At 39.6% G+C, this 20720-nt stretch overlaps 1 protein-coding gene across 7 annotated transcripts in view; it reads left to right on the plus strand.

The window, feature by feature from the left end:
• The window catches only part of LOC309643533 (uncharacterized protein), a 455314-nt gene that overhangs the window by 225381 nt on the left and 209213 nt on the right, over positions 1-20720 (plus strand). For 6 of the 7 annotated variants that reach the window (XR_014253791.1, XM_082426306.1, XM_082426307.1 and 3 more), the window contains exon 3: positions 15767-15947. Coding sequence is in view for 6 of the 7 variants with exons in the window: in XM_082426306.1 (XP_082282432.1) it covers positions 15767-15947 (181 nt within the window). In the remaining variant the exon portion in view is untranslated. Of the gene's footprint in view, positions 1-15684; positions 15948-20720 lie in introns of all 7 variants that reach the window. The other variant, XM_082426310.1, reaches the window with a different exon arrangement.

Raw genomic sequence — 20720 nt, forward strand, 5'->3', positions numbered from 1 at the left:
AGGGGAGAAGAGAAGAGAGAGGAGGGAGGGAAGGGGGCAGAGGGAGGGTGGGTGTTGGGAAAGGGCAAGCTATACTCTGAGGGCTTTAAGTGATGCCAGCTCAGATCCAGAAACAAATCTTCAACCAAATGCTAATGGAGAATGTGCCTTCCAATCAGAAGGATCAGCAAATATGCTGTAAATTAATGATGCACCCTTTTAGTAGCAGTTGCCTTGTGAAAAAGTCTGGAGGAGGATTATTTATCCCCTTCCATCCCACCTCTCTTAAGAGAAGGAGCTAGAACATTGTAGGTCCCTTGGAGTTTTGTTTAAGACTGACCCTCCCCCTTAGTTTATTAACCGTGTAACATTTTCAGGTTGTTTTTTCCTCTCTGTCTCCTCCAGCAAGTCTCTATTGATCACTATTTACAGTTCTAATCCCTTTCAAATTTATCATCCATGACTAACATCCCATGTATTGATTAGTGTTGACGGATGTTCCTCTACAGTGTAGAACCACCATGATCCCAGCCTGTGACATGCAAGAGGCATGGCGAGAGAGAGAAATACACATTTTCCCCTTCTCCTCAATTTTCTTTTGGTAGTTTTCTGCTCCCCCTTTTGTTTACAGCTTAGATGACTTCTTTCCTACCTATGTGAGGAATTGCTTTGTATATTTTAAGGATAATTTCTTTACTCCTACTGAAGCCTTTTGGGAGGAAAAGGAAGTAGCCGTATTGCTCCTGGGTGGTTACTGGGGGGGGGGGGGTCGCTGACAGGTCCTGAAGGAGATCGGATTTATGAGGGACATCCACGTGTCTTAACCTAAAGCCTCAGGTACCAAAGATATAAAGGCTAGTTGTTTAAGGATAAATTACATGTCACTTGTGACTAAGGACAAGGTGTCCAAAATCTTGACTATAAATGGAGTCATTTGTCAATAGTGCAATATTGGGGGCTCTTTTTTCCATACTGTCTGTAACATCCTCTTTGCCTGTTGTGGGCCAAAGGCAAGTGGTGGCCTGGTTGGGAAGCTGTGTCCTTATCCGTTCTGCCTGAGCATATGTCCAGGGCTTCCCGTCTTGGAATGTTCTGCCCTTGCATACGAGGTGCCCACCCCAGCCACCCACCAGGCTGGCACTGAGTTGTGGAGGGGTCTGGCCACTCATGGGTGAGCCAGCATGCAAGTCCTGAGCTCAGCTGCCTTCTCTGTGCAATGGAAATAACAGTACTTTTCTTGCCCACCTAACAAGGAGTCTAGTGTACCAGCCATGAGAGTGCTTCAAAAAATCGGAAAGGGCCATATAAACCATGAGGGTATAATGATTACTCTCAAAGCTTATAATGATCACTCTCGAAGATTTCTCCTTGTTCCCTCTGGGTCTCAGTCTCTCTCTCTCATACTCCAAGAAGGTTTTATTACTCTGCAAGGTTTTTCTCCTCCAGGGAACTTTACCAAAGGACCCAAGGACTAGATTTGAGAATAGAAGGAAGTATAGAATTCACAGGGAATTTAGTGGTCTCGTAGTTTAACCCTTTCATTTGACCTGTGAGGAACCTGGTGCAGTCTAAATTTTTGGAATAACTTATTTGATATCCCACAGTGTGTGAAACATAAGCCTAGAAAGAAAACTCACTTTTCTGACTCTTAGGCAAGTAACCTTCCTCCTCTTCCCTCCCCTCACACCTCCTCTCCATCTCTCTCCCCCCTTCCTCCTCCTCCTTCTTCCTCTCTTCCTCTCTCCTTCCCTCTTCTTCCCCCGCCACCTCCCTCCTCCTTTCTCCATCTCTCACTCCCTCTGCTCCCCCCCGTCTTCTCTCTCTCCTTCCAGCCATCCCTCCCTCCCTAGCCCTCAGCTCTCTCTATTCCTTTCCCTCTTGCTTTCTCCAACCCCCTTAGCAGCCCTAGGTCTGGGGTAGAGATACAAGCCATTTGCTCTTAAAGCTCACTTTCACTTTGGAAGACAGAATCATTGTCTCAGAAACCCTAGGGTTTCTTCACTACAGAAAATTCACATTAAAAAAGTTAATTTTCTTTCCAAAGGAAAAAAGGCAGGCCGGATCAGCTCCTAGGGGAGGGCATATCTACCTACAGAGTGTGCCATTCTGTCACGCTATAGCGCTTTTGAATAGCTATTTAGTTGACTCATATGTAAATGATATTTTGTCCTCCCTCATTGCCTCAGCCCCCACTATTGACAATAATTTGATGGGATGTTTTTTGCCTCTTAACTTATCTATTTTCCAAGTTTTCATGGTCTGTTTGTAATAGTGTTTTTGGTTCTTCACAGTAGTTTAAATTAAGTTTCTCATGTGGGTCTTATTATACCTGAAAACTGCTCAGCTATTTGATGGCATAGTTGTAAATCCTCAATAAAAGATCTTTAATAATCAGTTGGCATTTATTTAATATACCACCCATCTTATTAAATCTAACTCCTTGGATTTAATAAGACAGTTTATTGTATCTTTGCATCGGAATAGTGATGCTATAGTTATGCTTGAGAAGGCACTTTCATTATAAACTCCTGTTTTTAGGCACTTATAATTTTCTCAAGTAGCACATTTATTTCAACGTGCGATCATTTTCTGTTCTCTTCTCCCTCCCTCTCTCCATTTGTACCATTTTTCTCATTTTTTAAAAGTCTAATAAGAAAGTGTATCTCAAACTTCAGCGAGAAAAGCTGTGTCATTGGCTGAGAATAGCTGAGCAAATCTGTTAGGCTCTTGAAATCCAGATTATTATTTGTGCCTTCAGTCAACTTGATGCACATGTTGGTGAAGGAGACTGCTGGTCCTAGGATTATGCTCCTATAATGTGGGGAATGTTCTCCCAAGTGCCTTCAGGTGCATTTTTCCTCCTTTTCAGGGGTTTAAACATTCTTCAGCTTTCGCTAGTGGAAGGAAACTGAAGAACTGATCAGGCAGGAAACTGACCAGAATGGACTAGAATGGAGACAGACCTTCCAGCTCCTCACTGGCTGCTTTCCCTCTCCAGCCCACTCATGGTAGAATGTGGGCTGTGCTCCACTGTCTGGCACTTTGCTCACTCTGCCTAGTTCACACCAGCTCATCCTTCAGATCTCAGAACAAGCCTCACTTCCTCAAAGATGCCTGTTGTAACATGTAGACTGAGTCTGGTTCCCTTGCTGTATATCTTGCAGAGTTAGAATGGGGCTCCCTTGCTTTAGAGCACATGTCTCATTTCCATTTATTACAGTCAGTGGTGCACTGGAGTGGGCTCATACTGTCTGATGAGAGCTCATTTTTTTATATCTGTTCAGTTATATATAACCAACTCCATGTTCAGTTATATCATCATGATAACCTGAAAACAGTCATAGGGGGAGTTTGAATGGGCAAATGCTACAAATCAGAGCTAACTCCCCTGCCAACTCCCCACCAGAGAGCTAGTTTTTAAACATTCACCAACATAGCACTTACGTGATGATCTGTAAACCCTGTCTTCTCCACTAAACTATAAGCTCCATGAGAACGGGGACTTTGTCTATTTTAGTCTGTATTGTATTTGAGTCATTGTATGGCATGTAATAAGTGGTCAAAGAACTGAGTTTATAAAGAGGTTTGGGAATAGACAGAATCTTACTTAAACAAAGAGGCTGGGCCATTCAAAGGATCTTAATCTCACAAGATCAAGGTTCTCCATGATTTACCTCTAAGAGTAATTCATCCTGCACCAGAATCTAGCTTCCTAAGAAAAAGAAGATTCTTAGGTGTTCAGTTGGTCCCACTGGTGAAGTGGTTCATCAGAAAGCACTTGAAACTGTTTAGCCAGGTATAGCAAGGATAATTCTGGTTAAGCATGGGAAGAGGCTGGATGATGCTCTCTGCCTCTTTTGAATTTATTTTATTAAAAAAGTCTCTTGTGTTCTGCTGGATAACTACATGCATGGGTTTCATGTTCCTGATTATGAGAGAATGAGACATTTCCCTTCTACCTCCTCACCATGCTCCTACCTAGGCATTCACTATCTCTTTAGGAACTTCTGTTATCTAGTGAAATAGTATCTGGACATGAGAACAGAGAGATCTGGGTTCAAATTTGGGCTATGCCTTGGAAAATGATTTCATTCTTAGAGCTTCAGTATCATCATGCCTAAAGTATAATACATTATAAAATTATTACATTACATGAGATTAAACAATATGTGACGTTTTTGACAAACATAAAGATTATTGTTAGTGTTTAAACTTTTTCATCTTTTCTCTAAGACCTGGATTTTGACTTTGTCCTTGTAGTTGAAGAATGGATGACAGAGGGTTTAGAAATACATAGGGATGGCGCCGATTGCTTGGGTAGGGTAAGGGAAACTTATTAATATTATTGATTCATTTAAAACATTTCCTGTCAAGAGTTTCACTTTCTGTAATGGAGGACTGAGTAACTTGGACATCCACCCACTGAGAACAACTAGAAAAGCTGGAAAGGCATGGTAGAGCTAATAAGACAGTGCAAACTAATAAGGCTAAGATCTGGGAGAATAATGAAGCCTAGATAGGTAAGCCCAGAATTCGGAGCAGTGTTCGCCAGTGGCAACTATTGTAATCCTGGAAGAGGTTATCTGGAAGCTGAAAAGCTGGGCACAACTCTTTTTTTTTTTTTTTTAATTTTTATTTATTTATTTATTTATTTATTTATGACTGTGTTGGGTCTTCGTTTCTGTGCAAGGGCTTTCACTAGTTGCGGCAAGTGGGGGCCACTCTTCATCACTGTGCGCAGGCCTCTCACTATTGCAGCCTCTCTTGTTGCGGAGCACAGGCTCCAGACGCGTAGGCTCAGTAACTGTGGCTCACGGGCCTAGTTGCTCCGCAGCATGTGGGATCTTCCTAGACCAGGGCTCGAACCCGTGTCCCCTGCATTGGCAGGCAGATTCTCAACCACTGCGCCACCAGGGAAGCCCTGGGCACAACTCTTGACAGCCTCACAAGGCTAGGGGGAAAAAAAGAGTTCAGGGACTGCAAAGGAATGATAACTCAGGAAAAACACTAGGCTTTCAGTTGGGATAAACTGATTTTATACTTATTTGCAGAGACTGAAGCCCAGTTTCAAATCATCTCAATCTCCTATTGGAATAAGGTGAGCTGGGATGCTAGTACTTCTAGCCATCTTTCAAAAGCAAGTATAAATTCTCTCTGGAGAACAACTGTATACTCCTAATCCTGAAATTACTACAATAATTGTCTATATACAGTGTTCTGTACTCTAGCAAAAATAACCAAGTGTATAAAATATAAGATAATGTGATAAAAAATTAAGAGAAACAATATATAATATAAACAGACCAGAGAGGATCCAGATAATGGAGTTATCAGTTATGAATTTTCAAATAACCATGATATATTGATATATTCAGTGAAATGAAAGATTGAGAATTTGGGGTATAAACCACTCAAATATTCTAGAACTTAAAATACAATGGAAATTAAGAGCTCAGTGGATGGAGTAACAGTGAATGGACACAGCTGAAAAGAGAATAAGTAAACTGTAATAGAAGTAAAAGAAAATATTAAAAATCAAGCTTTGGGTATAAAAGAAGGAAATGGGGAAAAGAAAAAGAACAAAGAACAGGGAGAAAAGTTCTAAAGTATATAATTGGAAGCCCAGCAGGATGAGAGAGAGAGGATTGGGTAAAAGCAGCGTTCTAAGAGACAATGGCTGAGAGTTTCTCAAAACTGATGAAAGGTATTGAGTCATATATTAAAGAAGCACTCTGAACCTGAAGTAGAATAAATATAGTAAAATTGCATGCAGCACTAAACTGCTGAAAGCAAAAGACAATGAGAAAATCTTAAGAGTAGTCTAAGATAAAAGAGCAACAAGATTAACAATGGACTTTTCAATAATGACAGTGGAAGCCAGCAGTTAATGAATGGTATATTAAAAACACTGGGAAAAAAAGTGGGCACTTATAATTTTATATCCAGTGAGAACATCCTAAAAAATGAAGGCAAAATAGGAATATTTTTCAATAAGCAAAAACTGAGAGGATGTGTCACTGTCAGATCTATAATAAAGGAAAGTATAAAGGGTATTCTTCAATGATTTCACATTGAGAAATGAAAAGTGGAGATATGTGGATAGATATAAATAAATATTAACAATAAAATAATAATGTCATGCAGGAAGAATAAATGTATAGAATTAAAATACACCATAACAATAGCATGTAAGTTGGGGGTGGGAGAATAATGGAGTTCAAGTGTTTTGGGACACTTGAATTACTCAGAAACAAGCAAAAATCCTCAACAAAATACTAGCAAACAGAATCCAACAACACACTGATAGGATCATACACCATGATCAAGTGGGATTTATCCCAGGGATGCAAGGATTCTTCAATATAAGCAAATCAATCAATGTGATACACCATATTAACAAACTGAAGAATAAAAACCATATGATCATGTCAAGAGATGCAGAAAAATCTTTTGACAAAATTCAATACCCATTTATGATAAAAAAAACTCTCTAGAAAGTGGGCATAGAGGGAACCTACCTCAACATAATAAAGGCCATATACGACAAACGCACAGCAAACATCATTCTCAGTGGTGAAAAACTGAAAGCAATTCCTATAAGATCAGGAACAAGACAAGGATGTCCACTCTTGCCACTCTTATTCAACATAGTTTCGGAAGTCCTAGCCATGACAATCAGAGAAGAAAAAGAAATAAAAGGAATACATGAATTGGGAGATATAGTAGCCATTCTAATGGGTGTGGAGTGATATCTCATTGCGGCTTTAATTTGCATTTTCGTAATGATTAATGATGTTGAGCATCTTTTTATATGTTTGTTGGCCATTTGTATATCATCTTTGGAGAAATGTCTATTTAAGTCCTTTGCTTCTTCTTTGATTGGGGTTTTTTTTTTTTTTGGTTGTTGTTGAATTGTAGAAGTTCTTTATATATGCTCTTATTATTATCCTCTTATCGGATATATGATTTGCAAATAATCTCGCATTCTATAGATTGCCTTTTCACTCTGTTGATTGTGTCCTTTGATGCACAGAAGGTTTTAATTTTAACGTAATCTAATTTGTCTATTTTTACTTCTCTTGCCTGTGCTTTTGGTGTCATATCCAGGAAATCCTTGTCAAATCCAGTGTCATGAAGCTTTTGCCCTATGTTTTCTTGTAAGAGTTTTATAGTTTTAGGTCTTACATTTAGGTCTTTGATCTATTTTGAATTAATTTTTGTATATGGTGTAAGGTAAAGGTCCAGCTTGTCTTTTGCAGGTGAAAATTTGGTTTTCTCAACATCATTTTTTAAAGAGCCTTTCATTTCCCCCATTGAATGGTCTTGGCACTCTTGTCAAAAATCATTTTATCATATATATGAATCTTATTTCTCGACTCTCATATTCCATTGATCTATATGTCTGTCTTTATGCCAATACCACACTGTTGGTTACTGTAGCCTTGTAATAAATTTTGAAATCAGAAAGTGTGATACCTCCAAATTTTTTCTCCTTTTTCAAGATTGTTTTGGCTATTCATGGTCCTTGAGATTCCATATGAGTTTTAGGATGGATTTTTATGTTTCTTCAAATAATGGTATTGGAATTTTGATAGGGAATGCATTAAACCTATAGATTGCTTGGGAAGTTTTGGCCTCATAACAGTACTAAGTCTTCCAATCCATGAACATGGGATATCTTTCCATTTATTTGTGTCTTCTTTCATTTCTTTTAGCAACATTTTGTAGTTTTCAATGTATAAGTCTTTTGCCTCCTTAGTTAGATTTATTCTTAAGTATTTTATTCTTCTTGATGCTTTTGTAAATGGAATTATTTTCTTAGTTTCCTTTCAGATTGTTCATTGTTAGAGAATTGAAAGGCAATTAATTTTTGAGTGTTCATTTTGTATAGTGCAACTTTGTGGAATTCATTCATTAGTTCTAAGAGGTGTGTGTGTGTGTGTGTGTGTGTGTGTGTGTGTGTAATCTTTAGAATTTTCTACATATAAAGTCATGTTGTCCATGAACAGAAATAATTTTATTTCTTCCTTTCCAATTTGGATATATTTTATTTCTTTTTCTTGGCTAATTGCTCTGCCCATGACTTCAAGTACTATATTGAATAGAAGTGGTGAAATCAAGCATCCTTTTCTTGTTCCTGATTTTGGAGGAAAAACTTCCAGTCTGTCATCATTGAACATGATGTTAGTCGTGGATTTTTTGTATTTGGTCTTTATTCTGTTAAGGTAGTCTCATTCTGTCCTTAGTTTGTTAAATGATGTTCCATGTGCTTCTGAAAAAAATGTGTGTTCTCCTGTTCTGGGTGGACTGTTGTATAAATATGAATTAGGTCAAACTGGTTGATTATGTTGTTCTGTTCTTTATATTTACTGATTTTCTCTCTGCCTTTTCTATCAGTTATTGATAAAAGAGGGTCAAATTTTTGATGATAATTGCTGTTTTATCTGTTTCTCCTTTCATCTATTAGTTTTGCTTTAGGTATTTTTTTTTTATAAATTTATTTATTTACTTATTTATTTTTGGCTGCATTGGGTCTTTGTTGCTGCATGTGAGCTTTTCTCTAATTGCAGCAAGCAGAGGCTACTCTTTGTTGCGGTGCACAGGCTTCTCATTGTGGTGGCCTCTCTTGTTGTGGAGCATGGGCTCTAGGCACGCGGGCTTCAGTAGTTGTGGCACGCGGGCTTAGTAGTTGTGGCTCGTGAGCTCTAGAGCACAGGCTCAGTAGTTGTGGCACATGGGCTTAGTTGCTCCACAGCATGTGGAATCTTCCCAGACCAGGGCTCAAACTCTTGTCCCCTGCATTGGCAGGTGGATTCTTAACCACTGAACCACCAGGGAAGTCTGCTTTAGGTATTTTCAAGTTCCATTATTAAGTGCATGAATGTTTCAGGTTATTATGTCTTTTATTTACCCCTTTATCATTGTGAAATGACCCTCTTAATTTGTGATAACATTCTTTTCTCTGAAATCTTCATTGTTTGATATTAATGTGGCTACTCCCCACTTTCTTTTAACCACTCTTAGCAAAGTATATCTTTTCCCACTTTTTCTTTTTACTCTATTTGTGTCTTTTTATTTAAAGTGAGTTTCTTGTAGTCAGGCCATAGTTGAGAATGAATGCTGAGTAAGGGGTGAAGATATGGAATAAAAAAATAAGCAAAAGAATGGGTTTTCCATTAATTTATAAATATCTAAACCAGCCTTTCAGAATGAAACTGTTATTTCAGTTCCATAATGTCAGGTTTAGGGAAAGAGAAAGTGGCCAGATTAAGGGGATCTACATGGTGAGGGATAGAGACTGGATTTAAGGGAAATTGAAAAAATATAATCCACAAATATGAATCCAGTCCATTTCCAGATTCAAACTGGAATTGAAGTATTTGTACCTCAAATGTTTCAGCATGATGGGTGCTAATCTTTGCTTCTCTATCATTTCATAGTCCACCCTGTCTTGAGTGCATTAAAGCTCCATTCCAGAGCTTATGTGTCAGTTGGAAAGTAGTAGAAATTTTTGGCAGAATGGCAGACTAAACACCCCGACCAACACCTCTGATTGGAATAAAAAAATGTTGCATGAAATAGAAACAATACTTACTTTTAATGTTTTGCAGAGATGAAAGGAAGGAGTACATAGAGACCAAATAGAAAGGAGAATAAGAAATATGATAAGTAAATTACTACCAATACTGACTTGTGCCCTGAGAGTTGATGCTGAAACCTAATGACATTGGATTCTGACCCATTGGTGAAATGGGGCCATGGAAAGGTGGAGATAAAACCTCCCCACTGTAGGAAGTCTGACAAGGTCCTCCATATAACTGTAGAACCCCAAAGGGCTGCATTATAAATATGAAGGTGAATAAGAAAAAAACAGTGCAGAAGAATATAGCAAGGATAAAATTCACTTTTGTTGCTGAGCAAAGGGGGAAAACTATTCCCTGAGAATTATAACCTCACTCTCATGTGAGTTTGAGGTCAGAATTCATGTTAACTGTATAATCCAAAAAAAGTTCAAATAGGGAATTTAATTGAAAATGGTTTTGGGCTAATTAGAAGCTGGGTCGCTTTCCTTTTTTCTTTGAAGAAAAACAACTGCAACTCATGCCTAAAAAATTCCAAAAGATGAAGTTGCAAAGCAAATTAACAGCTCAGTCAAAAACCATAGAACACACAGAGAAGCAGGGTACCATGGATAAAGCCTGGTGGAAATAACTGAAAAGAGAATCAGACTTTTAGAATAATTTAGTTATTGTAATTACCAGATACATAATTTAAATTAACAATGTTCAGTATATTTATAGAAATAAAAGGAAAGCTTAAAAAGATGAGAAACAAGAAACTATAAAGAATGATCAAAATGATTCAAATAAAATAATAAAATAGAATTTCTAGAGAAAAAAATTTAATAATTGAAATTAAAAACTCACTGGATAGATTAAAGAGCAAGCTGTATACAGAACTAAAGAGAGATTTAGTGAACCAGAAGAGCTATCAGTGACAACAATAGTAACAGATTGCAAATGGAGACCTGAGAGTCAAAGACATGGGATTAAGAGATATGGAAGATAGAGTTAGAAGATCTAACATATATCTGACCAGAGACCCAGATAGTTATTATAGCAAGCATGGAAAAGAGTCAGTATATGAAGTGGATAATTACTGAGAGCATTTCTGAGTTACATAGCACAAATTCTCAGAACCAGACAGCCCAACAAATGTCAAGCAGGATAAAAATAAGCCCACACCTAGACAGAAAAATTGCAAAACCAAAAAGACAAAGAAAAGATCTTAAAAACAGCCAGAGAGAAATGACATTACTTACAAGGGATGGTATTTAGACTTTTCAACAGCAACCACAGAATACAGTGGGATAACATAGTCTATGTACTGAAAGAAGATAATTCTCAATTTTGAGTTATATACAGAGAAAACCTTGAGGAGTAAAGCCTAAATAAGAACATTTTCAGACAAATATAACTAACCCACAAACATCCTCATTAAAGGCTATCCTAAGGGATAAGCTTCCAGTTAAAGGAAAATGGTCATAGCTGGAAGGCCTGGGATGAAGGGAGGAATCATGAACACAGGGAGCGGTATTTGGGTGGGTACACTAACAAACACTGACTGTATGAAAATAAGAATTGGGATGGGGGATCCAAGTAAAATGTTCTAGGTTCTTGTAATTTTTGGGAAGAGGGCATCAGTATTAGTCAACTTTGGATTTACATAATTTTATTGGGTAAATTATTTAATTACATAATTTACATCTGCATGTTAAAATTGCTAGGGTAACCACGACAGAGAAAATGTAGATCATATAGATGTCACTTCAAAACAAATGGGAGAAATAGAATGAGGAAAAGAGACTTAATAGCATGGAATAAAAGAAAATTTTAAGAGAAGCAGAAAATATACCGTAAAATGGTAGAAATAAATCTAATTATAACAGTAATCATTATGAATATAAGTAAGACAGCCTCTCCAATCAAAAAACAAAGGTTTCATACTAGATTAAAAAATTAAGTTAAATGCTACTTATAAAAGATATACTTAAAACACAAGGACACCGGAAAATTGAAAAAAAGGATATAAAAAGATACCCAATGCAAACTCTAATGAAAATAAATCTGAGATTGCTATGTTAATTTCAGATGGAAACATTACTAGAGATAAAGAGAGGTATCATATAATGATAAAATTTCAAATCGCTAGGAAGATATTACATTTCAAAAATGTACCGTATCTTTATAATTTATGCATCAAAAATAGGGGAGCTATTAGGTAAAGTAGACAAATCTACCACAGCATTTGGGATTTTATCATACCTTTCTTAGTAACTGATAAAAAAGGGAGAGGTAATATTAGTAAGGCTATGGAAGACTTGAACAACACAATTAATGAATTTGATTTAATGGGCGTATGTAGACCACTGCAGCCAACATCTGCAGAGCACAGTTCTTTCAAAGGCACATGACACACGTGTGATCATCCTCCATTTACTAAGCCACAGGGCAGGTCTCAGCCAATCTCAAGGGGTCATTAGTACACAGACCACCTCTGACCACAATGCAATTACATTATAAAATAATAACGTTAACTAGAAAAAGGCCATATGTTTGGAAATTAAGAAATATACATCCAAGTAAGTCATGTGTCAAAGGGGAAATCACAAAGTATTTAGAATTGCATGACAATAATAGTTTATATATCAAAACTATGGGGTATAGCTAATGAAGTACTTAGAAAGAAATTTATAGACTTAAATATTTATATCACAAAATAAGAAAAGCTCAAAATTAATGAACTAAGCATCTAATTTTAGAAGTCAGAAAAGCAGAGCAGTATAAATGCCACCACCACCCCCCCCCAAAAAAAAATAGAAGGAAAGAAATAATAAATAAAGATAAAGGTAGAAATGAATAGACTGGAAAACAAACACACAGTAGAGAAGATCAACAAACTCAACAGCTGATTATTTGAAAGCATTTACAATATAGTATCTCTGGAAGGATTAATCCATAAACAAAAAGAAGGCAAACTAAATTAGGAACAAAAGAGGGGACTACAAATGCTGTAGAGATAAAAAGATGACTCCCATTGGGATATCCCTTATGAGACTGCCACATAAAGGCAATTCAGCATTCAGTGTTTAACTGTCATTGTGTTCAATGCAATATCTCGAGTGGGAGATGCTGCTGGGAAAATGCTGAGTGAACCCAAGGGGGAGAGAGTAGCCAGTGCAGATGGGTTATGTAAGATTCCAGAAGACCTAAAGTAGGACTTGAAGGCTTCCGTGATACATGTTGACTGAGAGCTCGCTGAGAAGCAGTCGGGATGGCATGAGCAAAAGGTATAGTGATAAGCTTTGGAAGTCAGGTAGATGGGGAACTAGAAGAAACTCTTGCTTCACAGGAATGGGGTGTAAGGGCTGGGCATGGAAGACGTAAAGGGTGAAAAGAATGGGTAAAAGGTTGAAATTCAGACTCTGTCCAGAGCTTGGGAAATCTTGAGCTCTTCCCACTAGCTCTCTGTCTTGGGATCTTGGCTCCCAGCTGCTCCTGCTGGGTCCCCAGCTGTCCTCTTGATATTTTTTCTTGGAGTACCACCCATGTTGTGTCAATGCTCACAGGGAGAACCTCTGAATCTGGGAACATAAATAGCTATTCTCACTCCCAGTGGTGGTATAAACCTGAATGACTGACCTCTGCTCAATTTCAAGCCCTTAAAATAATTCCTTATCTTTACTCCCTTTCTCTATTCTTCCCATTCTCATATCTGTTTTTCTCCTTCCCCTTCCCAAACCTCCTCCCTCCCTTTCTCTCTCCCTTCCTTCCTTTCTTCCTCCTGGCCTCACACTTTCCCTCACACCCCAAACATTGTTGAGTTCTCACTATGGTGTACACCAGAGAACAGCAGCCTTTTTCTGTAAAAGGCCAGGTAGTAAATATTTTAGGCTTTGGAGGCCATATGGTCTCTGTCACAACTACTCAACTCTGAGTTGTATTGTGAAAGCAGCCATAGACAATACATAAACAAATGGGCGTGTCTGTGTTCCAGTAAAATTTATGGACACTGAAATTTGAATTTCATGTCATTTTCACAGGTCACAAAACATTATTCTTCTTTTCATTCTTTCCAGCCACTTAAAACTATAAACAACATTCTTAGGTCATGGGCTATACAAACAGGCAGTGGGCTTGCAGGCCCTAGTTTACTGACCCCTGGTGTAGAAACCTAGCAAAAATAGAGTCTAAGTGTCAGCTCTGTGTTCCTGAATCTCTGTTGCTATGGCACAAGTCTGTGACACCCTTGAGTACACGACTGCTACCCGACAGTATGAGCCCAGGTTAGAAGTAAGTGTCAGGAGTCATGAGGAGAAAGGGGAGCCTCCGCTGGAGAAGGTGGTATTTGTACTGCCCCTTGAAGGGTGGGTGGGTTTAGGCATATTATAATCAGACTACCCTAGCGAGTGACTCCCAGTTCTCATGTCATTTTCGAACTTGAAACCTGAGACACAGCCCCACTCTCCTGACTCTGAAAATCACTGGACTTTCTCAACAGGCATAGATTCAGCTACAACCCAGCTTCCTCCCTCTCAGATGCTCCTCCTTACCTGTGACATGGAGCCCTTGAGGGGATGTGTGTGAGCCAGCTGTGCTGTTGGGGGTCTGAGCTCCGGAAGCAGAAATCCAGCTGAGTTCTGCCCTCATGAAACTTGGCTCAGGCATGCAGTTCTCAGAGCCAGGGTTTCATGAATAGGAAGAGTAAACACCTGCTTCAACCTTCTTGTCAAGACCCCGTCTAAGAAATCCATTTAGATGGCCCCATCTGGACCTGCCACACAGTCCTTTACACCTGGACATGACCCAGCTAGAGTACCAAAAAGCGGCCTCTGCTTTTTCAGCTTCAGTTTTCTAGTTCCTTTCCCTCCCTCCCTCCTTCCCTTCTCTTCTTCCTTCAAGCCTTGGAAAAGGCCAAGGTACTGAAATATGAATTGATTGTGCGAAACAAACTAAAATTTGCCTGGGGCAATATACGGATTTTTCATTTATTTCCCTTAACATCTTCAGGTCCTTGAGTGTGTGTTTAAAGGATAGGAGTCCTAATTTATCACAGGGATCGTAAAGAGATGCTGTGGCTTTTGTCTTGGAAATTCTAATGATTAGATGGCATTGTTATTTAGAGCTGGGGCCTGAGGGCTGGGGCAGCCCTGAGAAGGATCCTGGCTCCTGCTGGCATTTTTTATGGCGAGAGGGTGGGTCTTCACTTCACCTCCCAACACCATCATGTAGGAAAAAGAACACTGAACTAGAACCTTAAGAACTGCATTAAGATTCCAGCTTGACTACTTGCTACGTTTATTACCTTGGGAAAATTACTTAACCTCTTAGAAAGTCCAGTACAGTTACCTGTGCTTTAAAATAGATATAATTAATAATTTTTAATTCACGAGTTCTTGAGAGGGCACTATGAAATAACAGATGTAAAAGTGCCTTGCAAAGTATGAAATTGGAGAACCTTTCTAGAGTGGTCACCAGATTACCCAAGACTCTTCTGGGCAACGAAGGACCTTACTAAAGAGGGTGATGGAGGTCAAAGAAAGCAAAATTATTCCTTGGACTGGTGTAAGACTCTGCTTAACAATCTCCCATCTTCCTGTTTCTTTCAGTGGCTCTTTCCTTAGTCCATAAATGTCTCCTTTCCCCAGATACCACACAACTGTTTGTCTATAAGGCCTGTGATGTGGTCCACAGCATGGTTCCCCCAAATATGGTGACTTGGCATATTGCATATTTTAAGCTGAAAGAATTTGAGAAATGGCAGGTACAGAAAGGGCTCCCTGACCTCCCCCTTCTCCCCTGAGGCAGGTCAAAACATCATTTGTGTGAGAGGTGCCCTCCCTATACCTAGAGGAAAGGAACACCCTTATCTCTGAAGACAGGGGGACATAGAGACACCAAGAGAAACCCAAACAAACAGGACTTGCTAAGTTTCCCTTACTTTTCTACCCTTAAATCATACCCCTTTATCCTATCACATTTTTCCAAGACTTTCCACTCTTCATCAAGCCTAGTATAAAAATGCTCATGCTTAACTGCTTCTTTAGGTCTTCATTTAGTTACGAAGGCTCCTGTGTCACGTGAAATTTCTTTTAAATTGGTATGTTTTTCTCCTTTAATCTGTCTTTGTCCATTTAATTTCCAGGGCCAGCCAGGGACCCTAAGAGGATGGAGGAAAAGTTTTTCCTCCCTTACACCTAAACGTTCCTGTGTTCCTTCTTTTAAAGGTATTATCAGTTCATTCTGAAGCCCCCTCGCTGCTTCCCTATGGGTATGGAACTTTGTCTCCGCTTTCAAGGCCATCTTCTTCCAAGGACTGTCCTATAACTTCAGCCTCTAGACAGAAAAGGATTGCTGCTCTGAGTTGCACCCTTCAGAATGCAATCACACAGTCTCTTTTGCTGTTATGTAAGTATTTCTTGGGTGACTGAGTGTGTGCAGAGATTGTAAATGCTTTGAAATATGTGACACTCAATGCCTAGGCAGTTCTGGGCTCACAGTTAGGGACTGATAAATAGTTGTTTAATCAAAAGTTAGTTAGACCATGTAGATTGCCTGAATTTGAGGTTTTCCCTAGGTGTCTGGAGGTCTCTTGGGTTCTGCATTTGTTCTCTATGAGACTGGTCTGCAGGAGTTGTTAGCATGTTTAAGTTGTTGTTCAACTCTTTCCATAACTACCTGGACCACATGCGTGGTGCCCAAGGGAAATCAGGCCTGAATTAAGACTTCTAGTGTGGTCCCCTGTCCCCATCCTGGAGCTGACTGTAGACATCCATCTTCAGATATTTTCATAGGCACTGAGGTCCTTCAGGTTCCCTCAAATTAGGTGCTGTCGAATAATTTTGGGTGTTGAATAAAGTGGGTCCTTTCTACAGGTAGACCAGTCTGGTTTACCCATTCTAGCTACTGAAATAATATTGAAACTCACTCAGGCTGCGATAAGCTTAGTTACTAGGGGGAAGGAGAAGTGGGTACACAAATATTTGAGTTCTTCTCTTTGAGGAAATTCTGATTTTTGGCTGTTCTCCCTGGATTAGAGTGTCTTAGGGTCAACTCCCTTTGAGACAGGCCCCTATGCCACAAGGCAGAGCTTCTGGGAGCAGCAGAGAAATTGGTCTCTCCTCCTGGAGAAGCTGAGAACGTCCAGCTCCTCACCAGTGCTCTCAGAAAGTGACTTACTGCCTGTGTAACATTCACGAGTGCCTCTGTTATTACACGTACAAAGTCTTTTTTATCTACCGATGGTTCTCAATGCTGGCTCTACATCAAAATCACCTGGGAGAGCTTTTGTAGAAACAGAGATGTTAGCACCCTACACCCTAGAGATTCTGACTTAACTAGTCTAGGGGGGTATGGACACTGGTTGTACTTTTGAATAAGCTCCCCAGATGACTTTAAATTACAGCTAGGACTAGGAACCACTGCTCTAGACCAGGGGTCAGCAAACATTTTCTGTTAAGGGCCAGATAGTAAATATTTTAGGTTTTGCAGGCCACGCAATTCTGTGACAGTTACTCAGCTCTATCATGGCAGTGCCAAAATAGCCATTGATGGGTATGGATGTGTTCCAATAAAACTTTATTTTCCAAAACAAGCAGTGGGCCAGATTTGGCCTGCAAACTGTAGTTTGCTGACTCCTACTCTAGAGTCTAGACTATCACATTTATTAAAGACAAGGCATTGTGCTTATGAAGTTCAACTCTGGGTCCCTGGCATAGTGACCTGGCATTCAGCAACCACTGCATAAATACTTGTTAAATTAAATTGAATTTAGTGAGTTTATTGTACTCGTGGGGTAATACCTGAGAAGGAGGCAGAATGGCTAGTCTTGGGAAAAAATTATAGCATTTTGGGCAGAAAATGTTTATGGCTTAATGCTTTGGAACAATTCATGTAAAATCGTGTTTAACTTTGTTAAGGCTTTGTTGAACTCTTTAGTGAAACTTTTCAAAATAGATTAAGTTGTGTGTTTGTGTGGCGGTGGGGAGAGAGATGAGATTTTCTGTAGTTTTTATTTGCCTGCGCCTATAAAAAATATATATGGCAACCATAATTGGTCAATCAATGACTCAATTTATGAAAAATTTGTTAAGTCAGTTGACTAAGCTCCCCAGCCAATTCAATCAAGCCGATGCCAGGGTAACCCCATGTAAACACAGTCTCTGTATTTAAATGGTTCACAATACACTAGTTAGAGGAAATATGTGTTGGCTCTTTAAGTTTTACCTTGGTGGGCATGAGAAGCATGTGTTAGCAGCAAAATGCCTGCAGGCAGTTGGCGAGGTACTGGGCAAGAAGTGAAGATTCACACCCATTGCATCATGGCCTCAGATGTGACCAGGGATGTCTCCAGGGATGAGGACACAGAGACGATCACCAGAGAGTAGATTAAAAACAGAACAAAACAGAGTGCATTGGAAATTTCTACAAAGAAATCACTCTTGTATACAGATGCCTAGAAAACAAGGCCAGGCATCCATTTTTTCTTTTCCTTTTTGGTCAAATTCATCAGTCTTATTTTTAATCCAGGACTGTTCATCAGTTGCAATACAGAAGCATCTTTTATGTGGATTGGCTCTTCTCTCCTGATAGGAGCTTAGGATTCCTAAATTCTGGTGTCCTGAATGTGGAAGTGGCACTGTGTGTGAATCGTGACACCAGCATCCTGGGCCTCAATTAGTCTTTGGAAGGAGTTGGAAATACCCAGGGACATCTAATTCACTGGGACTGGCACAGGCAGAATATTTCATCTAAAACCCTTCCTTAATTTTGGTTGGAGATTTTACACACCTGCAAAATCTGTGGGCTCAAATGGCCTCTGGAAAGGGCCTCCTGCTAGGGGGCTCTGGTGCGGATACAACACAGAGGAGGAGGGCATTATGAGCAGTGGGTCCCTGTACATTATGTGAGCGCAGTTATCTGTTATTAGTGCAAAGCTTGTTGGAACAAGAGGGAGCGTATCTGTGGCCAAGCAAGAGGGAGAGGATTTTAAAGCTTTGATGGAAAACTAAAATTGCTCAGGAAAATCTAAACATTTCTCCTTTCTCCACGTGAGACTTTTGAATTGAATTTCTTTTTAGGCAATAAGTTGTTCTTTTACCCAGGACAGAACGTGGAGGGGTCTGAGTCTTTAAGCTCCCGGTATTTCTTTGTATGATTGTTAACGGGAATCCCCTGGGAAGCGTGCTTTTCCATGCATGTGTCCTGTATTGTCTTTTCTTTTCCCTCCTCTTCCCACCCCTTCTCCTTACTGCCGAGGTAGCAATCCTCCTGCTATTAGCAAGATGTCTATTATAGTGTCATTAAAAAAGCCATAGTCAGTGCGAGGAATGACTCATGTCATGGAGGACTTAATAATTCACTGTAATAAAAGTATAAAGTTTTATGATAAACCACTCTCAGGGGAGTTAAATATAATCCTTAGCGGGTCACACACTGACTACAAAGCTTACATTTGTAATGGTAATTTGAATTTACTACATTGCCTTTAGTTTTTAAGCATTTGTGTGTCATTAGACCTTATAAATTGATTTATATGTTTCAACTCAAGAATAATTCTGCATAAAGGTACAGTAAATTTTATGGATTGGAGATATGGCATCTAAAACATTTTAATAAAATTATTGTTCTAAATTCACTTAAATGGCATTGATGAAAAGCAGCAGCAAAGATGCCAACGTTTCCGAACTTTAATGAACTGGATGAGGTGGGAGTGGCAGCTGCAGGTGGGGTGTTGCTGGGTGTAATTCCTCATGTCCTCCTCCTTGCTTTGTCAGCAGATAGGGACCTCTGGGGCCATTCTTGAAAGGGTGCCCACTGCCATGCGGCTTGCCATGTGGGGACATCAAAGCCCTGGGTAATGCACTGATGATGAGTTTGCAGGAGAGAGGAGCCGATTGCATCCCTCAGAAGGACCTTTCTGTTATTTGTGACACTAAATGGATTTCTGTCTTTCCCAGGAAACGAAAGGAAGCTTGTCTAAGCCGGCAGCGTTCTTTCCCACTGAGCATTGAGGGCAGATCACCCATTCCTTAATTTATTTTCTCCTCAAATTTCTGAAAGGAATACATTAAAAAAAAAGCCCCCCACTCCGCCCCCCGAGAGAAACCCCACAAAAACCCAACTTGCTTGGAGAGTGAAATGTGAGGGGGCTGCTGGACTATCCTTGGGGTTTTTTTGGCTGCCCTGGCCCCTGGCTTCCCAGGCCTTTGGTCTCACCGGCTATACTTTTGAGGAATGTGTCTCAGCCACATTCTCCCTTTCCCTTTATTATCAGAAAAATAAAGGTCAAATAAACTGGATTATGAAAAATGAAAACCAAAACCTACAAAAACAAAACCCTTGTTTGTTTCACAGGCTTGGATCCAAATGGCACCAACACAAGCTCTTGAAAGGAAAGGAGGGAACCGCCTCTCCCCTCTCCCCTCCCGCCCTTGCCCCCAAATCCTCCTATTAGCGTTTCACTTTTTCTCATTGGTATTATTTTAGCTAGCCAGCTGGGAGTGAGTTGTGATTAATTATATTTTCCTTCTGACTTTGCAGATTCAGGGGCGATCTCTCACTGGCTCCTGTCCTGTGAGAACTTTGTTTACATTTGGCAGTGTGCTTTTAAGTCACTGAAAGCAGTGCTGAATTTGGCTAAAAATACTTGATAAAGTATACCGTCTGTTTTAGGGCTTTAAATAATTACCCGGCTTTTTTTTTTTCTTTTTGAATGCAGCTTCCCCCGAAGCTGGTATAATTTCAGTGCGGATCTTCAAAACCTTTTGTGTAATCCTGTGTATAGGCTTTCCCATAACGAAACTTAAAGAGGTCTTGGATGGCTCTGATGGGCAGTTCTCATCGTATTCCCTGTAGTACTTGCACATTAGAAAAGCTTTATCCCCTCTTTGGGGGCAGGATTTTTTGTCAGAAGAGCACTGAGGTAAACCTCTAGGGGCCCTCAGGACTCAGTGGGTGTGTCACTGTTAAATGACCCAGGCAGCTGGACAGGTTGAGGTACAATTTACTGGAAATATATTAAAAGCATCTTGGGAAATGATTCTTAAAAATGTTCCCACTGCTGGTGTGATACGGATTAGAACCCCAGTGTGCAACTGAGAAAAATTAAATTGTAACAAGAAACCCCTGATGGTACAGTGATGGCTTGTGGGGAGGATGGTTGAATTCAAGGGACTAAAG

Source organism: Balaenoptera physalus, assembly GCF_965194825.1.
Source record: "Balaenoptera physalus genome assembly, chromosome: 15".
Lineage (NCBI taxonomy): Eukaryota > Metazoa > Chordata > Mammalia > Artiodactyla > Balaenopteridae > Balaenoptera > Balaenoptera physalus.